This window comes from Bradysia coprophila, chromosome II (genome assembly GCF_014529535.1).
Source record: "Bradysia coprophila strain Holo2 chromosome II, BU_Bcop_v1, whole genome shotgun sequence".
NCBI lineage: Eukaryota > Metazoa > Arthropoda > Insecta > Diptera > Sciaridae > Bradysia > Bradysia coprophila.
In genome coordinates, this window is record NC_050735.1 from 10,140,782 (window position 1) to 10,166,676 (window position 25,895).

The window sequence follows — 25,895 nt, forward strand, 5'->3', positions numbered from 1 at the left end:
TCAAATAAATTGTCATTGGTCGTGTGTGTTTTTCAGTTTTTTTCTTTTTGGACAAAATTGATTTGAAACAAAATTGCAAATCAAAAAATTGGCAGTGAAATAATAGAAATTTACTGATGAACTGTAAACATTTCGGTAGCTAAATTAATTTTGTGTGAAATTGTTATTATAGTGAAGTTAAAATAAAAAATTAAAAACAAAATAAAATATGGCTGATGACTTCGAAGTGGAAGAAAGTCTGAGAGAATGCGAAAGTTACATTCAAACGCACAGCATTCAAAGAGTTTTAAAAGACTGCATTGTTCAGTTATGTGTAATTCGGCCCGAAAACCCTATATCATTTCTACGTCAGTATTTCCAAAAACTTGAACGGGTAAGTTAAATATTTTCGATTTATCGTTCGTTGTCTACCTTCATTCGTTTATTATGATGATTATAATGCGATGACGTTTTGACGTTTCACTTTGTTTATATAAAAATCTCGAAAAAAAAAAAAAAATAAACTTTCGCCTTCAAAATGCTTACGAATATTTTTAGTGAAAAAATGTTTAAATATTTACATGGTTGAAATGTGTCCTACTATACTTAACTTCTATAAAACGAAATTAATTTACTCAAAGTTTCATTCATTTCTAAATTAATCTGCATACAAACATGACTAAAAACTCTTGAATCCGAGCTAGTATGTGGCAGTTATATGCTGTTCATTTACTTTCTTACATTGACCTAATATTGAACCTATTGCACACAATTTGTGTTTTTGCTCAATAGGCGACCAACGTTCAATCAATTACATAAATGATTCCTACCATGAGTATAGTGAAAGTTTACAATAATAGTATTGTAGGACCTTGACTGTTATTGGTTATATTACCCTTTTCGAATGTATGTGTATACAGAAGGGGGCTAGCCCATCCTTTAAAGTTTTGTATGCAACACAAGAAGATCTGAATCATTCAGCATGTATTAAATAACAGCAAACGTCCTACAAAGAACTTATTCATCCCGTTGTATAACTATTTCTCTACAGCAAATTTTTCAAGCGTACAGGAAATTGACAAACTTATACAGACGTATAAATTAACACTAAATCAATTCATCAGGAGTTTATCGTGTAATTTCAACGAAGTTACCTTTAAAAAAAGGGAATTTCATTATCTTTTTTGATAATTTCCGACTGGGTATCGGTATCCGTCTAATGCTTCAAATATGTGTTTTCGATCCCCTTTCGCCCCAACTTGTGTCGAACAATTTTTTTTAAAGAATTTGTATATAGACTTCTACACCGAAAACAGTTCATTTTCGATGCTCTCAGTATGTAAAATATTCTACGTAACTCGGACGAAAATTAAAGTCACGTTTTCGCGGAGTTATTGACATAAGCTTCGCCTCGGATCAACGAACTTAACGTGAAAACTCGACTTTTTAATTTTTCTTGTTACGTAAATATCTATTTTCTTCTTTGAACAAAATGTCTCATGTCGTTCGTATTTGTAGTTTCTAGTACGTAAAGGTAAAGGAACACTAATTCGGCGCATTTAGCTAAGATGATACCTTCGTTCAAAAGAACAATTATCAACGCAACTTCATTATTCACTCCAATAACTATTGTCGAGAAGAACATAAATGGCAGGGTCATAGAAACTCGAGATCCAACAATTTATGTTATTCATTCCACATGTGATATCGACGTTATTATATAATCATACATTGAACGTACAAATGCACCAATTTTGTACGTATCATCATAAAAGGTTGTACTTATATGTGAACGCATGTGGAATGTAGAAAGTATTGAATTATTTGGACTGAAGTTTTTGGATCTTACCATTTATTTGCAGTACATCCCAATTTTAACCCACCAGTTGAAATTTTACCTTAGAGGTAGGTTTAAAGGTTTAGAGGCACTTATAAGAATATAAGACGAAAATTACGAAAGCTATTGTACTAGTCATACGTTTCGTAATTTATTCAAATCTATCACTTCTTCCGTTTCCTCAAATGCTTTGGTACAAAGGGGGGATTGAAGGTTTGATAAGTTATTTTTAATCGACGTAAAACATTATTATAAACAAAAAATTGTTCAACGGTATGTCTCTGAAATGCACTGATCTTTTTATAAGTTCCTCTAAACTTAGAAACGTACAGTTGTAAGAAAATTACAAAATGGCGGCCCTATATTTTTGATTTTACACTGTTTGTAGAAATTCTTTTGATCAGAATTGTTGATACACATGTAGTTCTTGATGCAAAACACCTTACACCTTACACGTAAAGGAAATAAATTCGAATTAAGTTCCCAAGTACCATACATTTTCTTAATGATTGAATCAAAAAACAAATCGAAAACCTCCGTCCATCGCTGAGGTGAATTTTATTTTACATTCGCCTTCCATCGAAAATACGACTTTAAATCGAATTCGCATATTTAGAAAATGTCAAAATGTTCACCGCTAACACATAGACAAATTTTTAATCTCTAGGGATGAAATATTGGAATTTGTAATCTCTAGGGATGAAATATTGGAAATTGTTAACCTAGAGTTAACAAACTGGAAAGCGCCGTGTATATGATACAAATCGATCATAATTGTAGTAGACATAGCAAACTGAGAGACTTCTCTCTCTTCAAAAACGAATGCTGTCAAGAATCGTTGTCGTGTTGTTGCAATATTTTTGTGTGCTATTGAAGTGATCGACATATTTTGTGTTTGTTTGGTGGTTAGTTTTCGATTAAATTGATAATTTTTGGTGTTTTTCGTGATTTTCGATGAAAGGCGAATGTAAAAGCCATTAAATGACTCGGGTCGAAATCATATTTTATCTGTCGAGAACAGATATATCGAGATAAACAAAAACTCCCTAGAGGGATAAGCTCGAGATTATCGTTCTAGACAGATAATATATATTATGCACCTGTTGCCAAGATTGGTATTTTGACGTGTAGGACATTATTGCCCTTGCCGAAGGCGTGGGTCATAATGCCTACACGTCAAAATAACAGTCTGGCAATAGGTGCATAAAGATTTTTAAAAATTCTCGATGTATGTGTGAGCCTCGAGGGTATTGTAACATTCGAATGCGATTGTGAACCTCGGTAAACCTCGGTTCACAAACACGCATTCTCATGTTACAATACCCTCTCAGCTCACACATACACCTCGAATTTTTAAAAATCGTTTTTCGACCCATGTGATTTAAATAACTATTGTAAAATGAATCAAGACTGAAACATTAAGATAACAAATTATTAGTTATTTAAATCACATGGGTCGAAAAACGATTTTTAAAAATTCGAGGTGTATGTGTGAGCTGAGAGGGTATTGTAACATGAGAATGCGTGTTTGTGAACCGAGGTTTACCGAGGTTCACAAACGCATTCGAATGTTACAATACCCTCGAGGCTCACACATACACCGAGAATTTTTAAAAATCTTTTTCGACCCGAGTCATTTAATGGCTTTTACATTCGCCTTTCATCGAAAATCACGAAAAACACCAAAAATTATCAATTTAATCGAAAACTAAGCACCAAACAAACACAAAATATGTCGATCACTTCAATAGCACACAAAAATATTGCAACAACACGACAACGATTCTTGACAGCATTCGTTTTTGAAGAAAGAGAAGTCTCTCAGTTTGCTATGTCTACTACAATTATGATCGATTTGTATCATATACACGGCGCTTTCCAGTTTGTTAACTCTAGGTTAACAATTTCCAATATTTCATCCCTAGAGATTACAAATTCCAATATTTCATCCCTAGAGATTACAAATTTGTCTATGTGTTAGCGGTGAACATTTTGACATTTTCTAAATATGCGAATTCGATTTAAAGTCGTATTTTCGATGGAAGGCGAATGTAAAAATATTATGCACGTATGACATACGTGCATATTCTTTTTTATCTACCTAGATGAAATAATAGCAGTGAAAAAGTGCTATTATTTCGCCGTCGGTAGATAAAATAGCGTATTCACCTCTGTCCAAATGTTTATTTAGACACTTGGGGTTATAACATTCGCCTTCGGCTCATGCAATAACTCCCCAAATGTCTAAATAAACATTTGGACAGAGGTGAATAATCTACTATTATCGCATAAGCGAAAACGAGACAACAAGATATGCGAATGACACTTTGATAATGTTTGTTTATATATCCTAGGTGAATAATTTTTTCGGGGAATCACAGCGCGTATGCGATGAAAAATTTTATTGCATTGCGGTGTATATCTCGACATTAAACACTGTTTTTCGGAGAATTATACGGAACATTATTTCTCTCAATTATTCCATTGATATGACGTCATTATTAATTACCTAGAGTTCATAAGCCTACATTAATATGTCGATAAGTTGGTCGTTTCCGCAATACAATAAAAGAAAATATGATACTGGAGAATATTTCACGCGTAATACTCTCTTATATATTACACAAAATACGAGTGCAACGAGTGTATAATGCTGAAAATATTCTCCGGTATCATAATCTACTATTACAGTACACGTAAAGGAAATAAATTCGAATTAGGCGGCTGACAAAATTGGGTCGATTTAGGGTCGTTCTTTGTTAACAAAATTAATTTTATAAAAAAATCTGTGCATTTTAGAGGCATACCGTAGAACAATTTTGTGCTTAGAATGACGTTGTGCGTCAAATTGGTCAAAACTTCAATCCCCCATTCTCTTTACTACATACATTTGTTTTAATATTCATTTTCCTGCATAATAAATCATTAACCAGATATCTTCATTTTTTATTGTAGTCATTGTCGAGTCGATAACAGATAGGTAGTCGTTTCAACAATGTGATCGTTCGTTCATTGTTCTGTTGTATTGTTGTATAACCAAAGTTTCTTTACGTAGTATACTTGCATTGATGAGGCGCTAGTTAGAGCCGAAGAAGTAATAGATTCATACCATAACTTGCCGTTTCTAGAAGGTTATCAAATCATTCGAAAATAGTGTTTACGTACACAAAATTACAATTTTTCGTCAAACATAAAAATAAAGTCCTTATTTGATATACTCCCTATAAATAGACCGACAAAAATAATGGAATGCTTTAAATACACCACTATGATTATATTTTTATACTACCGAATTTTATGTGTTAATCATCAAAAATAGTAAAAACATGCCACGATGTCGTTTCATTAGGACAACACAAAAACAATCGATAATTTAATCATTTAGCATACGAACTAATCACGTTGGGTCCGAAAGTGACGCAAGTTTCAATACTCTTAAAATGACACGCTAAACTGCTGATCAAAAAGTGAATAATCAGCAACTTCTCAATTTCACTCCCTCTGTCGTCGAAATTCTACAAAAACTTCTAGCACAGTTAATGTCGACCGAATTTGTGTCTTGGTTTGCTTCAGCTGTTTTTTCAGCTGGTCCACTTATCTTGTAAGGAGAGTGAATGAACCAGCCGGTAAAACCAAGGGCCCTCTCAGTAGAGACTGACAGATTAAAATGAAAAATTATATATTTAAATTTGTGTGTGACAGCTTCGTGTACAGACAGTAAAAAGGGACTCTTAATGTCAAAAGAAAAGGACTCATGACGTCAAAAGAAGCAAAGTTGCCGTTTTCGTGTTAGTGGTGTGTATGATATGATTTTTCAATGAATTTCGGGTTACCTCTATGGGTAAAACAGATGATTAGTTTTCGAGTTATTTTAATTACAAAAGTTCGATCATATAGGATGTACGACCTGTGGTAGTTGGCCTAAAATCATTTGAGCCAAGACTTGCTTAACATTGTTTAGGTTCTTCGATGGTTCGATCATTTTCGAGCGTCTGTAAGTCGGATGTTTGCTGCACAACATATCGTTTACTTCTAAATTCTCGAATATAGATAATGACAGCCAACCTTATAGGAAAGTAGAAAATACAAACAATGACGCAGAGTGTGTATAATTTACAGCTCCGTTTTAGTAATGACAAACAGACGTCAAGAAATATAAATAATTCATTCTCACATTCACCTTAGTTGTCTATGTTAGTAGTGATTGTAATAATTTACTTTACTCAGTGACTAAAAGCAAAACTTTCGTTACCCTTTTTTGAGAAAAATGTTGTATTCAACTCGGTGCTAAATGCTATTTTAGGCACACGATGTTTATTATCACACTCGAACTGCGTCCTTGAGTGACAATATACACCAATATACTTAAAAAGCAGTTATCACTCGGTGTTATTATAGTTATTTACGTCACTGAGTGATAAATGCACTAGATGTGCCGCAGGTCGAGTGTGACAATACACATCGTGTGCCTAAAAAATTATTGATCACTGAGTTGCATACAACGTTTTTCACAACAAAGTGTACGAAAGCTTTACGTTTCGTCACTGAGTTGAGAAAACAACTATTTCTCAACTCAGTGATGAAATAGTTGTTCATGCAACAAATTGCGATAAGCATTTGGTTTTGGTGTCGGGGGTTCAAAATTTCATTCACCACTCAAAACATGGATGAAAAAGTTCACTTTTCGCAGCGCCGTTGCTGAAAGAAAACTTTCGTTGTCGTTATTGTATCCGTTGTATACGGTTGATTTTAGGCACTTTTGCTCGTCGTCCTTACTTCGTTCGGTCTACAACTCGCGAAAAATTCTGTTTATGTCCAAGACATGAAAAAGCATTTATCACTCAGTTTCATAAATAACTATTGTTTACTAAGTCAGGAGAAACATGATATTTATATGGTCACATCGGTTGAATGGCATATCTGAGCATTCAATTGTTCATAACAATGACCTAAATTGCAACAGGCAAGGTAATTGAGGCTGATGAATATATTCCCATTACATTACAATAAAAGAAAAACAATCATCGGACAAACTTGTGCACAATAAAAACAATCGTGCCGATGGGTGTTAATATAGAATCGGTCAGCTAGTCGTTTGATCAACAATCTTTAAAAAAATGTCTGTGATACACAGTCTGTTCACGCCAACTACAGTTGTCCTCTTAATTTGGCTTGGCATAAATTTTCTACGAAAACGACGGAGTAATTCTATGTTTGCAAAAATACCACAACCTTTTGGCCGATTACCACCAGTGCTTGGACATGTGTTATTGTTGTTGAAGAAAGGCGTACATATCACTCAGTCTTCGTTTGAAGGTTTTAATAATTATGCAGATAAGTTCAATGAATATGGTCTGTTTGGTTTCGCACTACCTATTCAACCGACTGTTCATATCTTCGCTCCTGAATATGTTGAGAAGGTAAAATTGAAAGAACGATTTAAAATTTTGTTCTATATCATCGCAACTATTCTCAGTTGATGAAATCAACAACACATATCAATAAATCCTCTGGATATTATTCACTCGTTCCATGGCTGGGTAGTGGTATATTATTGTCCAGTGGCGAAAAATGGTACAAAGACCGTAATAATTGATGAGGTGTCCTTGTTATGTGCTTGTTTAAAATTGAGATAATTGTTTTCAAGGTAAAATGATGTCACCAGCATTTGATTACAAAATAATTCAACAATTCATTCCGATAATGAACAAACATTCGTTGATATTATGCAACAGAATCGAGACAACCCTAAACTATCAAATAGAGAACAGTTTGTCAGTTCTATCGGCGTGCGCGCTAGACACAATTTGTGAGACCTCAATGGGAGTGGATTTTCAAACACAAATCAGTGGTGACAATACCTATTCTACAAGTATAGTTGAATTTAACAAGCTGGCTGTGCAACGAAGTTTAAACCCTTTGCTGAGCAGCGAATTGTTGTATACGTTAACCCCAAATGGTCGTAAGTCTAGAATTATGATTAAGAACATGCACGAATTCACCGAACAAATTATAGCCAAACGAAAACGTACACTGTCCATGTCTGATGATCCAGTTAACAAAAAACAAATGTCACTCTTAGAACTATTGCTAGACATTCATGAGCGCGGAGATGGCTTAAGTCTGAAGGAAATTCAATACCAATTGGATACTTTTGTTTTTGGTGGACACGATACTGTATCAAACACCGTAGCATTTTGTCTCGTTTGCTTGGCAAATTACACCGATATTCAGCAGCGTTTACGCGCCGAGATCAATCAAACCATTGATCACAAATCAATCGACATTACTGCGGAACATTTGGCATGTTTACCCTATCTCGATATGATCATCAAAGAAACCTTACGAATGTACACGCCAATACCATTTACTGGACGCCAATTGAACGAAGACTGTAATTTTGGAGAGTATACCGTTCCTAAGGGAACTGATGTATGGGTCAACTATTTTGCTCTCCATCGGAATCCTAAGTATTGGATCGAACCGGAGAAATTCCATCCGGAAAGATTTTCCACCGAAAATTCGGCTGGCCGACATACTTTCGCTTATGTACCATTTAGCGCGGGGCTGAGAAATTGTATCGGTCAACGATATGCTAAGCTATTTATGAAGATTGTCATCAGTCAAATAGTGCGGGAATTTGAAATTATTCCAGGTACTAAACCCGACGATTTGGAATTAGCCTTTGAAATTACTATAAAGACAAGTAAGCCGATTTTATTGAAATTCAAACCGTTGCAGTCTGAATAAACGCAAGAACGAGCAATAGAATTCTTCATGTGAACGGTGTGAATAACCTTACTTTCTCCACTCAAAACGCCTTGAAAAATGGTATTTTCTTTAAGTTTTGTCTGACGACAACTAAGGTGACACAATTTTTAGTTTCTCAAATCTTTCCGTCCAATTGAAAGAAAACCGAAACTTTCTCACCTGAATTTTCGATTTTGAAAATGTGTCCTGTCACTTATATGATATCTTCGTTTCAACTCTAATTCCAACTCGCACGGTTTTACGGATCTCGCTTCGCTCTTGTTGGAATTTCTTATATTCTGCCCTCGGTAAACAAATAACTATTTCAATTGTTACCATAAACAGGTGTAAGACTTTTCAGATTAATCCGGAGGATGAAGTAAATGTAGCTCCTCTTTTACTTCATCCACAACATTTATCTAAAAAGTATTTCGGTTGTTTTGATCGTGACTCGCGTCACATTTCAATCATTTAATGGTTTTTTTGGGGCGGCAGTTCTACCCATTCATAAACTTTTTTGTGTTTTAATTGCCTCAGTAATGTTCTCAGTGGTTTCTCGTTACGAATTAATAGTAAACTGAAAGTTGTGGCTTTCGGTCTTCACTCCACAGCTGTCAGAGTTCATCGCTCATTATAGTGGTCGCTATCGACACCACGTTCTATAAGAATCGTATGAGTTCTATGACGAGTTGTAGTTTTACTGTCCTTAACTTTTAACTCTTCAATTAAATTAAATACCGAAATTAGTGAGCCCTAGCGGAATAGAATATTTCCAAATGATTACGGAGTGTATGTGGGATGTGCGTTTAGTTCTTTCTCATTCAAATTAAAATCAATATTTTTACTTTAACCGTTATCTGTAGATAATTGTCATAGCAACCCACTACCTTAGCGCGATTTCCCACTGCTATCTCAATATTTTCACAATAAATATTCACATTTTCCTTTGTGATGCATATCATTAAATAAAGTGATTGAAGCAATTACGGATTAAACATACAACACCGGAATGACAATTGAATTGTATTAAGAAATTCATTTTTGTTTGTAATTAAAAAAAACTTTTATTTTTACATTGATCTGTCGGAATATTTCTAAACGTAAAATGGGAAACCGGTTGATCGTTGGTGTTCGAAAAGTGTTGCGACGAAATCAATCAAGTGATAGCACAGCGATTGCATATGCTAATGACGAAAAATCGAAACATCTTGCTGTTGTCGGGACAGATTGTCATGAGACCGTTGTTGATAAATTGGGCAATTTTACGAGGAGTGCTAGTGGCTCGGTGAAAAGTTCGAAAGTTTCCGAAAATAAGGTTAGTCGAACGAAACTCAGTGAAGCTTTTACATCATACTGACATGTTATTACATCCTCGATTCTTTGCTAATATAGTACATTAAAGTTCGAAAAGAGACGCCTCACGGTCTCAAATCCTTTGTATTGTGAGACGTGAGACGTCTCTTTTCGAACCTTTGAGACTTATTTTTACTAGGGTACCATTCTTGTTTCGTAAATAACTGTATTATCGAGGTGCACCTCAAACCATTTACCATTTTTCGAACATAAAACACCGTTTACAGTTCTTATAGCATAAAATACTATTAAATACCACACATTCCAGTTCGCTTTTCAAATGTCGTATATTACAAAGCCATTAGTGATCCAAGAGCAATAAACAATAATCAACCAACAAAATGTCAAATCACAAATACGTCGAATACATCAAAAACTCACCAAAATATGTATAATGTTCTCTGTTGTATTTACAGTATTATGATGGACATTAAAAGCATAATAAATTTTCTTTTACATACAAAATAATACTGAAATGCTACAGCATACAAGCTCCCTCACTTCCGTACTTACTTTATTTATTTCTGGAAGAAATTTACGTATATGTAAAAAAACCTTTTATTTTTTCCTTTTGTACATAATTCGTGAACTTTGGTACACACAAGATAAATGAAAAAGCAAATATTCGTATGCGTACGTATGGCTTTATTAATGATATAAAAAAAATGTATTTTTTCCGTTTTGCCGTGATGGCACTGAGCTCGTGACGTCAGCAAAAGATTTATTTACCGAATGTGTGATGATGAAGGGCGAATATTTTTCCAAGCATTTCATTTTGTCGATAGCAAAGTGTTTGGGAATTAGATTCAGAAAAACAAACCAACAAAGGAAAACGTTTTTCCGGTGAAAAGGATGATTTATAAAAGTAAGACCGTCACACATGTTTAGAACAGAAGACATTTTTTATTTAGCTTTTGTGTCACAATAGTCATGTAGTCATGAATTACTGACGATGGCATATCAGCTATAGTGACTGGTAGCAATTTATTGGAAAACTTTACAATGTTGATTCAAGAAGGATAACGATTTTTACTCAATCCACTCAAAATAAATGATTGTTGTCAGACTCTATGCTTGTAGACACTGAAAATTACAATCACATTAGGCAACGTCAGATTTTTCGTCCATAAATGCCGAACCATAACGCTAACCCTAAATCTTGACCATAAAGGCAAATGTCAAACAATAAAGGCAAATGCAAAAATAATTAAATTTCGACTAGACGGATTCTGATCAAACAAAATGCCAGTGTGTAGCGCGTGATAATAGATAATAATAATAATAAATAACGCGTGATAGTAGAAGATAATTCAACATAATTGAATCCTGGCTTTTTTTTACGTTACGATTTGGCAACGGGCTGAGGATACATACACAAAGCTCAGGACGATCACAAATACTATAATGCCTGCCTATGAAATCTAATCTAAGAGCTGAAATGCCTAAGAAATCAAAGTCTAGATCTCAAATGCTCAAAATAAAATTCTGATTGCTGAAATACCTACAATCTCAAAGCTCAGATCAAAATCAATTTAAAGCAAACCATTCGTCCAATACAATATGACACAATATAATGCCATAAGGAAAATAATCAAATTAAGGAAAACATTCGATCAACACAACATAATGCCATAAGGAACAATATGAATTCAGGCTTCTTTTACGTTACGATTTGGTAACGGGCTGCAAATACATACATGAAGCTCGGACGAGGACAACTAAGACCTGTAATACCTACAAAGCAATCTAAAAATTAAGGAAGTAATTGTAAATCAACGAACAGAGCTTCGCTCTTCCCTTTCCCATGGTTCGCGTGAAGCGAATCAAAGAAGAACAAATCTGTTTCGACCTCCGGATCCAGTGGCGGTCAGTGGTTAGCGTGGTCTAACCATCATCAGTCGCTTCCACTGGTCCGTTACACGAGACAGCAGTAAACCATTCGGTTGAACAAGTAATAGAATCGTTTACATAGAGGAAATGCCATCTTCTGATGGAAACAATGAATCATAATGGGATGCTGCTCTGAAAACCCTAACGCAGCAGAAACACAATAATTTGTAATGAGAACTAAAAAGATGTCGTTTTCACATCCCGTTAAATAAATGTTTCTTCAGAGTTTTCAGGTTCCTACTCATTAGGACTAATAACACTGTCACCCTTCTTCTTCTTTTGGATCCAGTGAAACTGACTTTCAGTTTGAAATTAGTTTGACATCGTTGACATCGTCGAGGCCTTAAAGGCCTGGCCTTTCACTTTCAGTAATAACAACTGATTGAGAATTGACTGTTTCGTAGGTATGAAACCCACTAAAATTTCTCTTTTTTCTTTTAGCTCCGGAACTACACAACTGACAATTATCATTCCAGAAAAGTGTATTTTCACGTGATACAAACAAATTGTAGTGTATCTTCGTCAGGGCCGGATTGGCTACCTGACGGCCGATCAGGCGATCTCTGAAAGGACAGTCAAAATATTTTTCCAGAGCGGCATGAAAAATAAAACAAACGGCCCATCCTTGCTCCACACTCGGAATTCCGAGCCCTTTCCAAGCCTATTAATCTTAATATCTTCCAGTTGTTTGTAAGGGTGTAAAGAATGAAACCTTCGACATTTAACGAATTCAAGCTCTGGACCTGATCAAAGTGTTTTTTCGTTTTCAACAGGTATCGTCTTCATTTTTTTTTCATATACGTCGATTTAACTAGGATTTTGCGTGCTCACCCAAAAAAAAGTTTTACGTTTCAATCGCCCAAAAACACGATAAGATCAATGGTTTACGTATGCGTACACTATATACATTTAAAACGTACAGTAAATGTCCGACAGGAAATGACGTTTAAATGTTTATTTAAGAATAAATGCAACTTAATTGATGATTCGTAATGAAACAATCATATCACTCTGCTCTTTACGAGAAAAGAATCAAAAATAAAAAATAAAGTTTGCACTGGATTTGAACCCAGCACCTCTTACTTGCCAGGCTCAGACGTACTAGCTGAACGGCCTGCTGAGAAGAGTGAATGTAATTTCGAACAGCAAAATAATTGTCGATTTTTTTAAATTTTATTAAAGTTTTATTCTGCAATTGAATTTTTCCCAACTAATCAAACATATAATTGCCGATCGAGGTCGGCCAAATCTATAAAAAGGAACTTTTTTATTGATAACTGACACGATACTATGAATCGTTTTGGCAGTCTTCCGCCAGCAAATAGTTTTTACTTAACAAATCTAAGCATTGACTAACCACATCAAAGTTAACTTGTTTGATGATATACAGTGTCGTAGGCGCCTCACGTGTCAAATATAGAAATCACAACTGTCACCTGATAAGTACGGATCAAGTGTACATCGATGTACGGATAAAACTCCCAAAAACACGATAAGACCAATGGTTTATTCATCCGTAAATTGTACATTCAAAACGTACTTTCTACGAGTCTCTCGTTAAAATTGGGCGATTTTAATGTACATCCAAAATCTCATTTTTTTGGATGCTGTTGTTGGTTACCATTTGGGCCTAGTACACAGTTCGTGAAAAATGTCTGAATAATAATTGAAAATGAATTGACAAGTGACATTTCTTCGACAACAAATGCAATCGATTTGATATGTCGTCTGGCTAATTCTAAACAACAACTCGTACCAATCTTAAAATAGGAGCTGAAGAGGAATTCCACGAAGAGTTTTACACAGATGACGTAGCGGCTCACTCCACTTTTATTTATTTCGTAAATATTTTTCAGCTTGTGGATATCTGTCATTTTTCATACATTTTTCACGAACTGTGTAGGCATCTCAATATTTTTTGAGCCGAGAACTGACATGAAACATATAGTGGTGTTACAGTCATATTGTCAAGGGGGTTTCTGTTCGTATGTTACTTTTATTGTGTGGTACAATTTTTGCATGTTATAGCTCCCTACACACTTCTCTAAGAATATTTCCTTACCGTGGGTTGGGATTAATTACCCAAAATTCTCTTAATTTCACTTTTAGACGATTTTTTTTAGAGCAAAATTAATTAATTAATTCGCAAATATTGGTCCGCAGTTATCATAAAATGTTCACGATAAATTGATGTGTTTGCATTGTTTTGACTACTTTCAATTTATCATTTCGTTATATCACACTGACAAGGTAAACACATCATAACGATCAATGCACGGAAACGTAAACTACGTAATTATTCGCCTATTTATGTTCTGATTCGTGGTTGTTGTTGAGCCAAAGATGGATACTAATGGACACTTAGGCACGTGTGCTACGGTGCTTCTTCATGTTTATTTTAACTTATCGGTCTGTATTTATATATAATCACGAATCGAATAACGATTGGGCGTGGGTCCCCAAATTTGGGCCAAAAAAATTGGCCTTTAACAGTTTTCATTCGTAATTATGCCACATTATAAAGTAACTTAGACGTTCAAGAAGCACATTACCAATCAACAAATTGTTGTTAAATAATACATCATGTCCCATTCATTACCCACGGACTACAACATTACATAACTATAAAATAAATTGTTATGGCGATAAGTATGTATAAACACACATGTGGCATAACCGCATTTTATTCATACATTTCTTTATCAAAGCTTTTCACCCTCCTCTCAATTCCGAACTTTATTCAGTTTACCTCGCACATAATCTTTCCCATAAAATATCTACTATGAGAACAGAGGCAACACACACACATACAATCAGAGAAACCAGTAAACGTTTATGTTGTGTGTTGATAGCTTGAGATTCTCTTCGAACTCTTAGTATACACTCAGTGTACAATACCGACTATATAGTATGTAAGACAGGGTGTTTGTTATTGAGTAATTTAAAGAAATGTAACATGAAGATTGTTAGGGTAGTAACAATAAAATTGTAACAGTGTCTCATCATTGATTGTAAATGTCGAAACGAACCTTTCATTCCGCTAATAAAACATTTTCAAAACTTGATTTACGAACCACCTTATAGCCTTTCTCACATCTCTGTGCATGAACCAACCCTTCACGACTCCGTGACGCCATATCGCACACAGTAAAAGCTTTTTTTTTCTCTCAGCTCACGTAAGCGCTTTTGATTTTCTGTGGTAGTAAGTTTGAAGGTCGCCATTCGTCAGTCAGTCCGTATTCTCATCAGCTAGAGATTAGAGACCACATTCGTTTGATTAAAAATTTTTAAATTTACAGTAAAGTAAGACAGGAAATTTATGGTTTTGTCAAGTGATTTGTGGTGCCAATAAAGAAGTCAATTGCAATTTAAAGTCAATAAAAGCGTACTCGAATCAATCCAAAAATATTCCATGAATATCAGTGTTGTTTGTGTCAATTTTGTTTCGTTCGAATGAACAGTGTTGTTGTACCCACAGAAAACTAAATTGCCATTTTCGGGATTTTTTTTATGATTACAAAAAACATTTTTTGTCTGGTGTTGATAGTTTGATTGATTGCTTGCAGATTTTCCACGCCTAATTTGTTTTAGTGTGTTGATGACACTTTTGTTTACAAACTAAATGTTATATTGGCTGTTCTAATCGATACATCCATTATTTATCGTGAAAGTTAATCATTCGAAATGGTAAATGTTCTTTGAAATCAAACCCATTTTCAACACATTAATTTGCTACTTTTAATCATTAAAAATTTACAGCTCCTAGCACGGTATATATATAACTTGCGTAAAAAATGTCATTGCGATCGTTATAGCTTTCATTCAAAATAATCACAAAGTGTGTGCTGTTATACCCTTTGTAAATAATTTACCATTAATGTCATACACCAAATTCAACACACTGACCGATTTAATGTCGTTATAGTTTGTATGTTCCCTCTCGGTTGCATATTATCGTTCTACTTTTCAAGTGTTTCATGCTTGTGCAAGCAGTTGCATTTCATTATCTGAATATTTTGTTGCACATAATATAAAAGCTGAAGTGCAGTTAAAAATTTAGTTGATACGCGACGTGTGCTCCACATTCTGTTCATTAATTTCATGAGCTCCGTGCTACTGAATTTGTACATGGAAATAAAACCCGCATTGTAATCCTGCAATTTTATTGCTCTTCACATCATTACTTTGTAATGTGAGAGGTGTTTTCCACAGAATCTGGTACAAATTTCATAATCCAGACGGAGGATACACAGGATAATATGGAGATTGCGATTTTCACTTAACTGTAAGTTGGCCTAAAAGTTTTAGGCTTGAAAGTTATAAGTAACTTCTCCATATGCTTTGTATGGAGAAATTACTCTTAATTTCCACGGTCTGCTTCGCGTTCTACGTTATCTCATAACTATAAGTGAAAATCGCAATCTCTCTGAGTTTTGAAAGTCATCGATGTTCTGAGTCAATTAAGTGATGCCCAGTTTATGATATTTTGGTGCAAATTTTGAATTCGCTAAAAAGCGTTTTCAAATTTTGCACCGAAATGTCATAAATTGGAAACACTTAATAAGGCAAGAACAGATAGCAAATGTGAATAAGCCATCTATTCAAACAACGTCATTTACCTTACAAGCGATAGATAGAGCCAATCGGATGATAGTATTTTCCTCACGGTCACGGTAGAGAAATTTCCCGTTATTTGAACTTGCCTTATTGACATCGATGAAATTATGACTCTAAAAATCTCAAATACTGTTCAGAACTAAAACAAAAGCCCACTGTATCACTGAGAAAGAAGCAAAAATATTGAATTTTCATTTTTCTTATAATTCGCTATTGCGACACGGCTCTTTTCAGCATATAACTATTCAAATAAAAGTCGTAAAACAAAGTAGGTATCTAACCCTGTCCTTATGAGGGACTGACATGCACACAAGCTTATACTTAATTTTTGGTGGATGTGATGGTTCTTACTAGTTTTCTCCAATATTTGTTGGTCTTCCCCAATACATTTTAGCATTTGATTTCACTTATCAATTGATAAGAAGAGAGGTTCATTGTTGTACTGTAATTCTCTGCGGAGACCGAAAGAAATCATGCGAAAATTATCATTATTAAATAATAAATTTATCGTATATGGTGTGGCTGCGACGGCAAAGTCTTCTCATTACATTGAGGAGTTGGCCGGAATTTACGTCTATCTGATTAATGTTATGAAATATATTTCAAGATAAATATTGTAATATGCCGGAGTTTCAAAATTCTCTTCTGCGTTTCTTTGCCGTTTTCAAATTGAACATCTAGTGGCTTAACAGTCAAATGGTAATGAATGGTAATTTCTGAATAGAAAATACAAACACCGTAAGTCATGAAATTTTCAAAATTTTCACATTGTTATCAATGCTTAAGCATCATTCTCATTCATTAAGCAACTTTTCAATGCTGTTTGCGAATAACTTTTGTCAGGATAGAATGAGTGAAATAAATAACAAAAAAAAAAGTTAGTCGTCCCGTAACAGGCGTATTATACATCCTATTACTTTGTAAACATCATTTGTTTCTAATTGAATTTGACTCGGTGAATATAGGTGTATGATGTAGGAATGCTATGTATTAGCGAAAGGTATGGTATTCCAAATCATTTTACCCGGAAATTGAGAAGATATCGTTGATGTTGATTATATAATTTATGAGTACCGTTACACACCTGGAAGTTGAATTTCTTAAAATAAAACTTTTTGTGTGCTTTTCTGATACGCGCAACATTTTGTCAACGATTTTGGTTTTTGTTCGCCTTGGTTTTTTTCTTATTGCAAGAAAGGGCGCAAAAGTTCCTTCATGTTTAAAAATATCTCAAATTTTCTTTGTTTCGTCGTAAAATGAATTTCATTTTGTTTTGAACCCCTACCGACCGCATCAAAAGTTAAGCGAAAAAAAAACGCAAACTTTTTTATAATAAAAAGCGTACGTCGTTACCCTAACAACTCGGAATTGATGAACAAAAAAGAAAATTCGAAGAATTTTAATATTCGAATTTTGTCAGCTGTTATTTCATTATTAATTTTTCGTTGTTGGCAGAACAAACAGACTGGCATAGGTTAACTTTCAGGCGGAATGGAACGACATACATAGTCTAAAATTGTTCTAGGTTTATTGTACTTACTAATATGAATGGGTCGTTCGTAGTAGTGGTCGAGCTGCATTTACGAAAAGAACATAATATTGTAAATATCAACCTCCCCTTTAACAATCTCATTAACGTTCCACTAACGAGTACCTACTACATATATGTCTGCATACAAAGTATAAAACCAATCCTTATTCATTATTAAATGCAATTACCCTTTGAATTGTATCCTGTTTTGCCAACAGCCATAACGGTATTTAGGTATGTCCTCTGACTGCACGTCAAATGAAGAAGCTCAACTATGAAAATTCGTATGCATGCAAGTATAATGTTGCACAGAAAATACATCCTATTCAAACTCCATCCGTCACAAAATAGGGATAACTTTAATGAGGCAAGTGTAATGTATTGTGAAACAATGTACATAGTCTATAAAGTCTACCATCATAATCAATCGTACTTTGAGTTGTGCTTTTTTGTCTAGATACGAAAAGCGTTTGTTAATCGAACAAAAAGAAAATTGTTTCCGATTCGCTTCACTTCCATATGCATTACGTTATTACGTATGCATACGCCGGGTTTTTTTTTCTCTCAATATGATTGGGAATCAAGTTCCCTTGTGGTTTGTTCGCTTCCTATCGTTGCGAATATGGCTTCAGTTAGCTTTTGTTTTATAAATTCAACCTTTTCAATGTAGATGATTACATCAATTGAACCATTGAAAATAATGGAAGAAAATGGACGAAGATTTAGAAGCCAATGAAAAGGTTCTTAAAAATTCGCTTTTTATGAAAATTGATTTTCATCAGATCAGTTTCTTTGTTACCAGACATCGTCTCTGTGAGAAACGACAGCCACATAAATGCTCTTTGTATTCTTATACAACCCAAACATCATTGATTAGCCACATACTTAACTATAACTTGTCCATCACTCACATCATTTCCACGATTGATTATAAAATTGTGATCTTGTGGTCGTTGAATAAGTCTACTGGCTTCGGCACCATTTTGCGAGGTGCTCTGTACGGAAGTCGTAATTCCTCTTGCCATTATAACGGTTTATTACACCTAGTTTGTCGTCTCACCATCTGTGATAATCAAGTAAATAAAGACAAGAGTAGAGATTGAGTTTTTAACCAACTTCTAATTCCTTGATTTTACGTAGATGCTATTTGCACTCGGGTGAAAATAGTGTAACCTAAGATGCAGTGTGTATACTCAGCCAGTTTGTACAAGGAAGATTCAAGTTGCTTCAGTCGAAACACTCAATTGATAGGCCAGCTCGAGCAATGAAGATTCAAGTTGCTTCAGTCGAAACACTCAATTCATACGCCAGTTTTCACAAGGAAAAATGAACTGTTACCAAGTGTAAAAGTGTTTTATATGCTATTTAAACTCCGTTGTAAATAGTCTACTTTAGACTATTTGGATGCGGGTGAATCGACACTTATTAAAACAATTGGTTGTTAAGCCCACGAGGGATTCTTTTGAAAAACAGCCTACCGAAATCGGACGCATTTGCTATTGGAATTTTTTATATGTGCCTAGAAAGGACTTCGACCCTAGAAGCCAAAACCACTTTCAAAAAAATTCTTCGAAGTTTGTGTGGCTGGTCAAAGGTGAGCAAAAACCGAAAAATTGCAATTTTCTTACAAAAATTGCTCCAGTTAGACGAGCCGTACAGGGTCGTGTGGGGTGTCATTAGAAAGGTAATCACATGTACTATTGAGCCGAATAGGGTCTTATTGGGTTTAGAATTCATCCACACTGAAATATGTGCAGATAAAGTTTTTAACCGAAGACTGTTCTTACTGAAATTTCTCGAGGTACACAAAATGTACATGGTCGTGTGGGGTATCATTTGAAAGGTAATTTTATGTGCTTTTGAGCCAAATAGAGACTAATGTGGTTTGGATGCATCTATGATGAAATATGGACACTTAAACATTTCAACTTCTTTTTCATCGCATATGTATCCAAACCACATAAAACTCTATTTGGCTCAAAAGCTCATAAAATTACCTTTCAAATGATACCCCACACGACCATGTACATTTTGTGTACCTCGAGAAATTTCAGTAAGAACAGTGTACGTCTTCGGTTAAAAACTTTATCTGCACATATTTCAGTGTGGATGAATTCTAAACCCAATAAGACCCTATTCGGCTCAATAGTACATGTGATTACCTTTCTAATGACACCCCACACGACCCTGTACGGCTCGTGTAACTGGAGCAATTTTTGTAAGAAAATTGCAACTTTTCGGTTTTTGCCCACCTTTGACCAGCCACACAAACTTCGAAGAATTTTTTTGAAAGTGGTTCTGGCCACTAGGGTCGAAGTCCTTTCTAGGCACATATAAAAAATTCCAATAGAAAATGCGTCCGATTTCGGTAGGTTGTTTTTCAAAAGAATCCCTCCACACGAGTCCTCATCATAACTCGTAATTGCAATTGCTAAATATTTTTAATATTCGTAGAAAAGGAACTCGCTTTTGTTTGAACTATATCAAGCGAAGATCACCTCTATTCTTATGTTTAATCGACAGTCATAATCAATGGTAAAAATCACAACTTCATGTCTCTGAGTGAACAACGTCACTAAGTAAAATTATCACTTTTACTAATTCTAATGCAATTGTTACTGCAACAAAGCAGAATGAACAAAACATAAATTACATTCGGTGTACATTCATCCATCATTGTTGCTTTTTGCGGAAAATTGTCTCATAAAAAATTCTGTGTAATTTGTTCTCCCGACAGACGGCATCATTTTTTATGGCTTTAATCTCTTAATGCTTCATTTATTCCATTTTTCACGTTCTCACACAAAAAAAAGAGTTGTAACAATGACGCCTGTACCAGCAAACCCTCCAGTTTTTTTTGTATAGGAATTATTAGTTTAAATAAATTAATTGCCCGATCCTCCACCCCCATTTTCCACAAAGTGCAAACAAACTTTCCCGACTCGGGTCTATAAGACAGAAATTTGTGTGGTTGGTTGTATCTGGAAATTATTTTTCAGAAATCCGATTTTATGTTGTAACGTGATGGTGTGGTAATATTATGTAAATTGTTTGATGTTGTTATGATGTGGTGGTCGTGTTTTTGTTGCTTTCTTTTGTTTAAACGAAAATGAGTTAATTAATTCAATTTCGACCATTTAGAGCATAAAAGCCGTCTTTTGACGAAAATTTTACCAAAGAGTTCATTAAGGGAAACGGTGCAGCAACAAGAACTGATCAGATAACATTTTAATGATGCTTACATTAAATTTGGTAAGTTTGTGACGATTCTTTAGCGAGAGTTTATCGTCGTTTTTTCCTTCTATTTGTTAAATGAAAATTTTCCCCCGGGTTGTCATAAATTTGGGTTGAGTGGGTACTTCATTCAGTGGGTACCATTGTTAGATTATCGTATGTTTCCATCACACCGACAGTTTTCACTCAACATGTTACACGAACGCCATTCCACCAGTAATATCCATTCAGTTATATACGAACTTTTATTACACTTACATGAATCGTTAAATCATTTATGACATTCTACTGCAAAAGTTTGAATCCTGTGAGACATATTCGTCACATTCGATTGCTCCTCATAAAATATTCTCCAGATAAACGATGGAATTATTTTCGCTTCGTTGACGAATGTTATTCGATTGAATAAAACAATTTGCATCTAAGCCGGGATGATTAAAATGTAATATCCGAGCATTGTCTGAATATATTGCTAGATAGAATTGCTAATCAATTTTCTGCACAATCAAAATGTAATGCTGTGTCCTATATTTACGTTGTACTCATATATATATAGAGTTTCTAGTTCGCAGACGTATCTGCAATGTTGCAATTTCCGAAAGTTTTAGAATTGGAACCTAACACAATTCCTCTTTGCAAAAGGACTTCATGATGGCAATCTTGAAGCCGGAAAAGCATTATATCCTCAATTATAACGGTCTCCGTTGTGAATCGAAGTTGTGATTTGATGCTGCTTCCATACAAGATGTATGTGCACTGCAGAGAACTCTATCGGTTACAATTTCATCTCATTTATGTCATGTTACCGGTACCAGGCCGCCCACGCTTTTACAATTCGGGAGGTTTTTAGACTTAGGTTTTCGGATATTTTTAGCAATGAATGTCAACACGTCAAGGCAGTGCCTTTTATAAGGATTTTTCACTGGGGTGCACAACTTTCCGAAGGGCCCAATTTTTTTCTCGAAAGGGCCCTCACAAAAAAGCCGACGTTTATCATAAAATTTACATTTTTTGTTTTCTGTTTCCGGCACCTCTTCAGCGCCCTGGGCTTCGTATTACAGCTACCATTTCCAGCACCCCATTTCTTATTCCCAGCGCCCTTGGCTTAGCACATAGGCTAAGCCGGCACTGTCGTTAACAGCTGTGAAGGTAGGTCAGACCTCCCACTGAATTTTTCGGACAATTTTCATTAAAATTTCAGACATTTTCTACGAAGATTTCGGACTAATAGTGCGCTTGGGTATGGGTAATTGGTGGGCATAATTTGATAATCGATAGCAAATTCAATCGGACGCGATGATTTTTATTTGAGTCGTTGTTTCTAACGTGATTTGAAGGGTCGCATCATTGGTCGATGTATGCGCCGAGGTGCGCTTTGTGAATTCGAATAATGAAACTTTTGGATTACAGCGAATGAAAATTTTGAATCGCAGCGCAAAGTTTTAAGAAACGATGTGGCAATTAAGTTCACTGGACGGATTTATAAAAAGTGGGGTGCACTGGGGTGCATTTATCAAAAGTGTGGTGCACTGATAGGGGACTGGGGTGCACTTTTCCTCCGACTTTGTATGTTAAAAAAGGCTCTGCGTCAAGGTATGGTCGAATGTCAAACTTTGTATGTAGCGGAGGACCTAAAGATTTCATATAAACAAACTCACCTCTCATGTCCTCCGGTTTGTATGAACCATCGATATAATATAGGGTAGATTGGTACACACGAAGAACGAAAATTCGGAAATATGTCTCACACACAACGACACAATTTTTCACAACACAAAACAAAACGAAGGGTCATTAAAAGAGACATTCAAAAAGGAAGGGGACATTAGGATTTTGAAATATTTGTATGGCTTTCTTCCGTGCGCTTTCTCAGAACGTAAGTTACGTTATATTCTTTCCGCACAAACGTTCTTCGTGTGTACCAATCTACCCTATATTAAATCGATGGTATGAACAGACCATATACCTGGTTTATAGTTTCATTGATTTTTAGGAGCTTTCGTTTGCTGGGAAGGATATATTTTTCAACAACTTTTATGTTTCCTTGTAGAAATACCTGGATGTGGAAGGCCACTATTTTTGTGATAAAATCGTCATTGTATCAATTCTGTTAAGTCCTATATTTCTTTGTATAAAACTAATATTTTTCCTTTGATAATGGCTATTGCTGTAAGGTCTCTATTTCTTGTAACATCCTTTTATTTCCTGCGTGCAAAGTATTGTCTTGCTCGTTCCAGAATGTAGCAAAATTAAACTCACGTTGCAGCATACTCTTAGACTAGGTATTGACACCAATTTTGTAGGATCGGAAAAAAATCCATTACATAACTCGGGAAAAAAGATGAAAAGTCTCGTTTTCGTGTGTTTATTGACCTCGGCTGCACCGCGGATCAACAAGACTCACACGAAAATTCTACTTATTATCTCTATATCCCAAGTCATGTAAAATACTAATGCTTTTCTGATCTTTCAAGCTTGAGAAGGAAATTTGTGTGAAATGGGAAAAATGTAAAACGCTAAAGAAATACATGTAGAATGAATGGAATGAATTAGATGAAGAAAACCAACAAAAGCTCTAAAGACGTATGTTGATTGTTGAGTTTAAATTGGACAAAATAGCAAAATATTAATCATAAGAGATTGTGAAACAAAATGGAAATCGGCTGTACCTCTACCGTTTTTGATATCAGCCTTCTTGGTACGTGACACATGAAGGCGCGAGCGTATCTCTTATCGTAGCATCCCATACGAGCATTTTACCATTGTACCATTGTACCATAATATTTTCATTGTTCATTTGTCAACAAATTTCGAAGTGACATTTTAGTGTATTTTTTGGCTTTTCGTGATATTGTAAAAACTTCAGGTGATTTCATTAACTTTGGGAACACGGGTTCTCCAATTGAAATGAGTGATTCAATAGAGAAGACGCATCTTTAATTTTGGCGATTGATTGTGTTTATTTTCGGTGCAAGGCGTTAAAAGTGAAGGCTTGTCAGAGGATCTCGTAAAGATTTTTTCGCCAATAACTCAAGAAATAATTATTGTAAGTCATTGTTATGCTGTACTAATGTCGGTCTTGGGAAGACGTACTACAGGTGGAGTGTATGCAGTGGTTGGTGCAAGTATATCCACAAGAACCTGCAAGTCTTGGGAAAAAAGTTGCTGTAAACTTTAAGCTTTGCCACCACAAGCAAATAACGAGAACTAACCACTTGTATGTCAATGGTGCCAATCGACAAAATCAAAAATGAAACTGAATTCGTTGGTTCAATTGAATGTGGGAAGTATGAAGAATGTAAAAGTAATGAATCCCACAACCGTAGTCATAATATAATTGGGCACCTGTATAGTAACCCAACTTAGGAAATTTACGGAGCATTTTTGGAATTTTAAGAGGTGTGGGAGGCCTGCCGGTACCTATCGCTGAATATCAAGACGACAACAACAAAAAATCTCAGCCAATTTTCTTTTGGATTGTAAATAATGACTGAATGTTTCGCAAATACCGTTTCGTATCTTCATTTTTCTCGTCGTTGTTGTATTTGTTCCATTTGTTCTCAATCAACATACTACTCAGTCAAAGAACATTAAACGTTTTCGGTTAGCAGTGTAACAAGTAATGAAGTACACAAAAAACAATTACTGAAGTCATTATAAACACACATCTATATTCACAAATTTATAATTTGAAACGCTTTACGTGGCATGATAAAAATTTTTGTCGACCAAAAAAACATCTAAAATTAGAAAATTTTTCGTGTAAAAAAAAATATGTTTTAATACGCTGCCTGCAAAAGTGCTTCAACTTTATAGTTGTTGGCAAATCACATAAAATCGAATCTATTTTTACGGCACGGAATCCGATGGTTTTAATCATATATTAAATGAAAATAATTTTACATATAAAAATAACGACGGCGAAAAGAACTTTTAATATTTAGTTGGAAAAAGTTTTGAATAATTTTCGTGCTCAGCATTTTTCGCGTACGAAATTTATTTGGGATGATACGTGGCAAACAACAGTGATGACGTACCATACATACCTAACGTAGAGATTTTCTCTAATTACCTTTTCCGCAATAGAAAAAGGAAATTGCAAAGTTTAGTTTTTAGAATATATAGCACAGTCACTGGTTTTCGTGGATGTGTGCAAGACCCATACTAATAACGGCTTTACCGAATAAAACCCAATACTTATTTTGTGTCAGTTAGAATATTGACCGACATTATCGAAAACCATTCTATTAACAACAAAAATATTGAACAGGTATCCTCAATCAATATACTTTGTGAAATTGGTTTATCTTCTGGTTGAGGGGTGAACCTCTAGTGAAATTGTTGGATATAAAAACCAAGCATTAAAACGGATAGGAAAAGTCGCGAAGCGATATTCGATCTTTTGTGTCATTTATGATCCAAAAGAAATTGGAATTTTACAATTTTCTGTCCCGAGTCGCCTATCCAATCCGGACGAGATTGCAGTTTTTAGTTAGTTGAAGTTCGTTGTAAAAAAGAACAGTAACAGTTTGGCTAACTAGAATAAAATTCACCACCCAACGCGTTGCAACGGCTCGGTATCACAATGACCCTCGTATCCATTTTCTGTCATTTCTCCCATGTATTCATACGCTGTTTTACCCAACGAAGCGACATAAAGAATTGGCAATACAACACATCTACCTCCCTAGGGAAGCATTGCGT

General features: G+C 35.0%; 2 protein-coding genes across 3 annotated transcripts in view; both read left to right on the forward strand.

Annotated features, from left to right (window-relative positions):
- Positions 1-25,895, forward strand: part of LOC119071877 (cAMP-dependent protein kinase type I regulatory subunit) — a 41,225-nt gene continuing 15,330 nt past the window's right edge. Inside the window, exons 1-2 of one of the 2 annotated variants that reach the window (XM_037176969.1) lie at positions 15,063-15,194; positions 21,099-21,209. In XM_037176969.1, coding sequence (XP_037032864.1) covers positions 21,189-21,209 — 21 coding nt within the window. In that variant the 5' untranslated portion in view covers positions 15,063-15,194; positions 21,099-21,188. Of the gene's footprint in view, positions 374-15,062; positions 15,195-21,098; positions 21,210-25,895 lie in introns of those variants that run through there. The other variant, XM_037176959.1, reaches the window with a different exon arrangement.
- Positions 6,892-9,882, forward strand: LOC119071872 (cytochrome P450 4V2-like). Its single transcript, XM_037176945.1, has 3 exons — positions 6,892-7,236; positions 7,293-7,401; positions 7,464-9,882. The coding sequence occupies exons 1-3, from the start codon at positions 6,934-6,936 to the stop codon at positions 8,564-8,566; spliced, it is 1,515 nt and encodes a 504-aa protein (XP_037032840.1). The 5' UTR covers positions 6,892-6,933; the 3' UTR covers positions 8,567-9,882.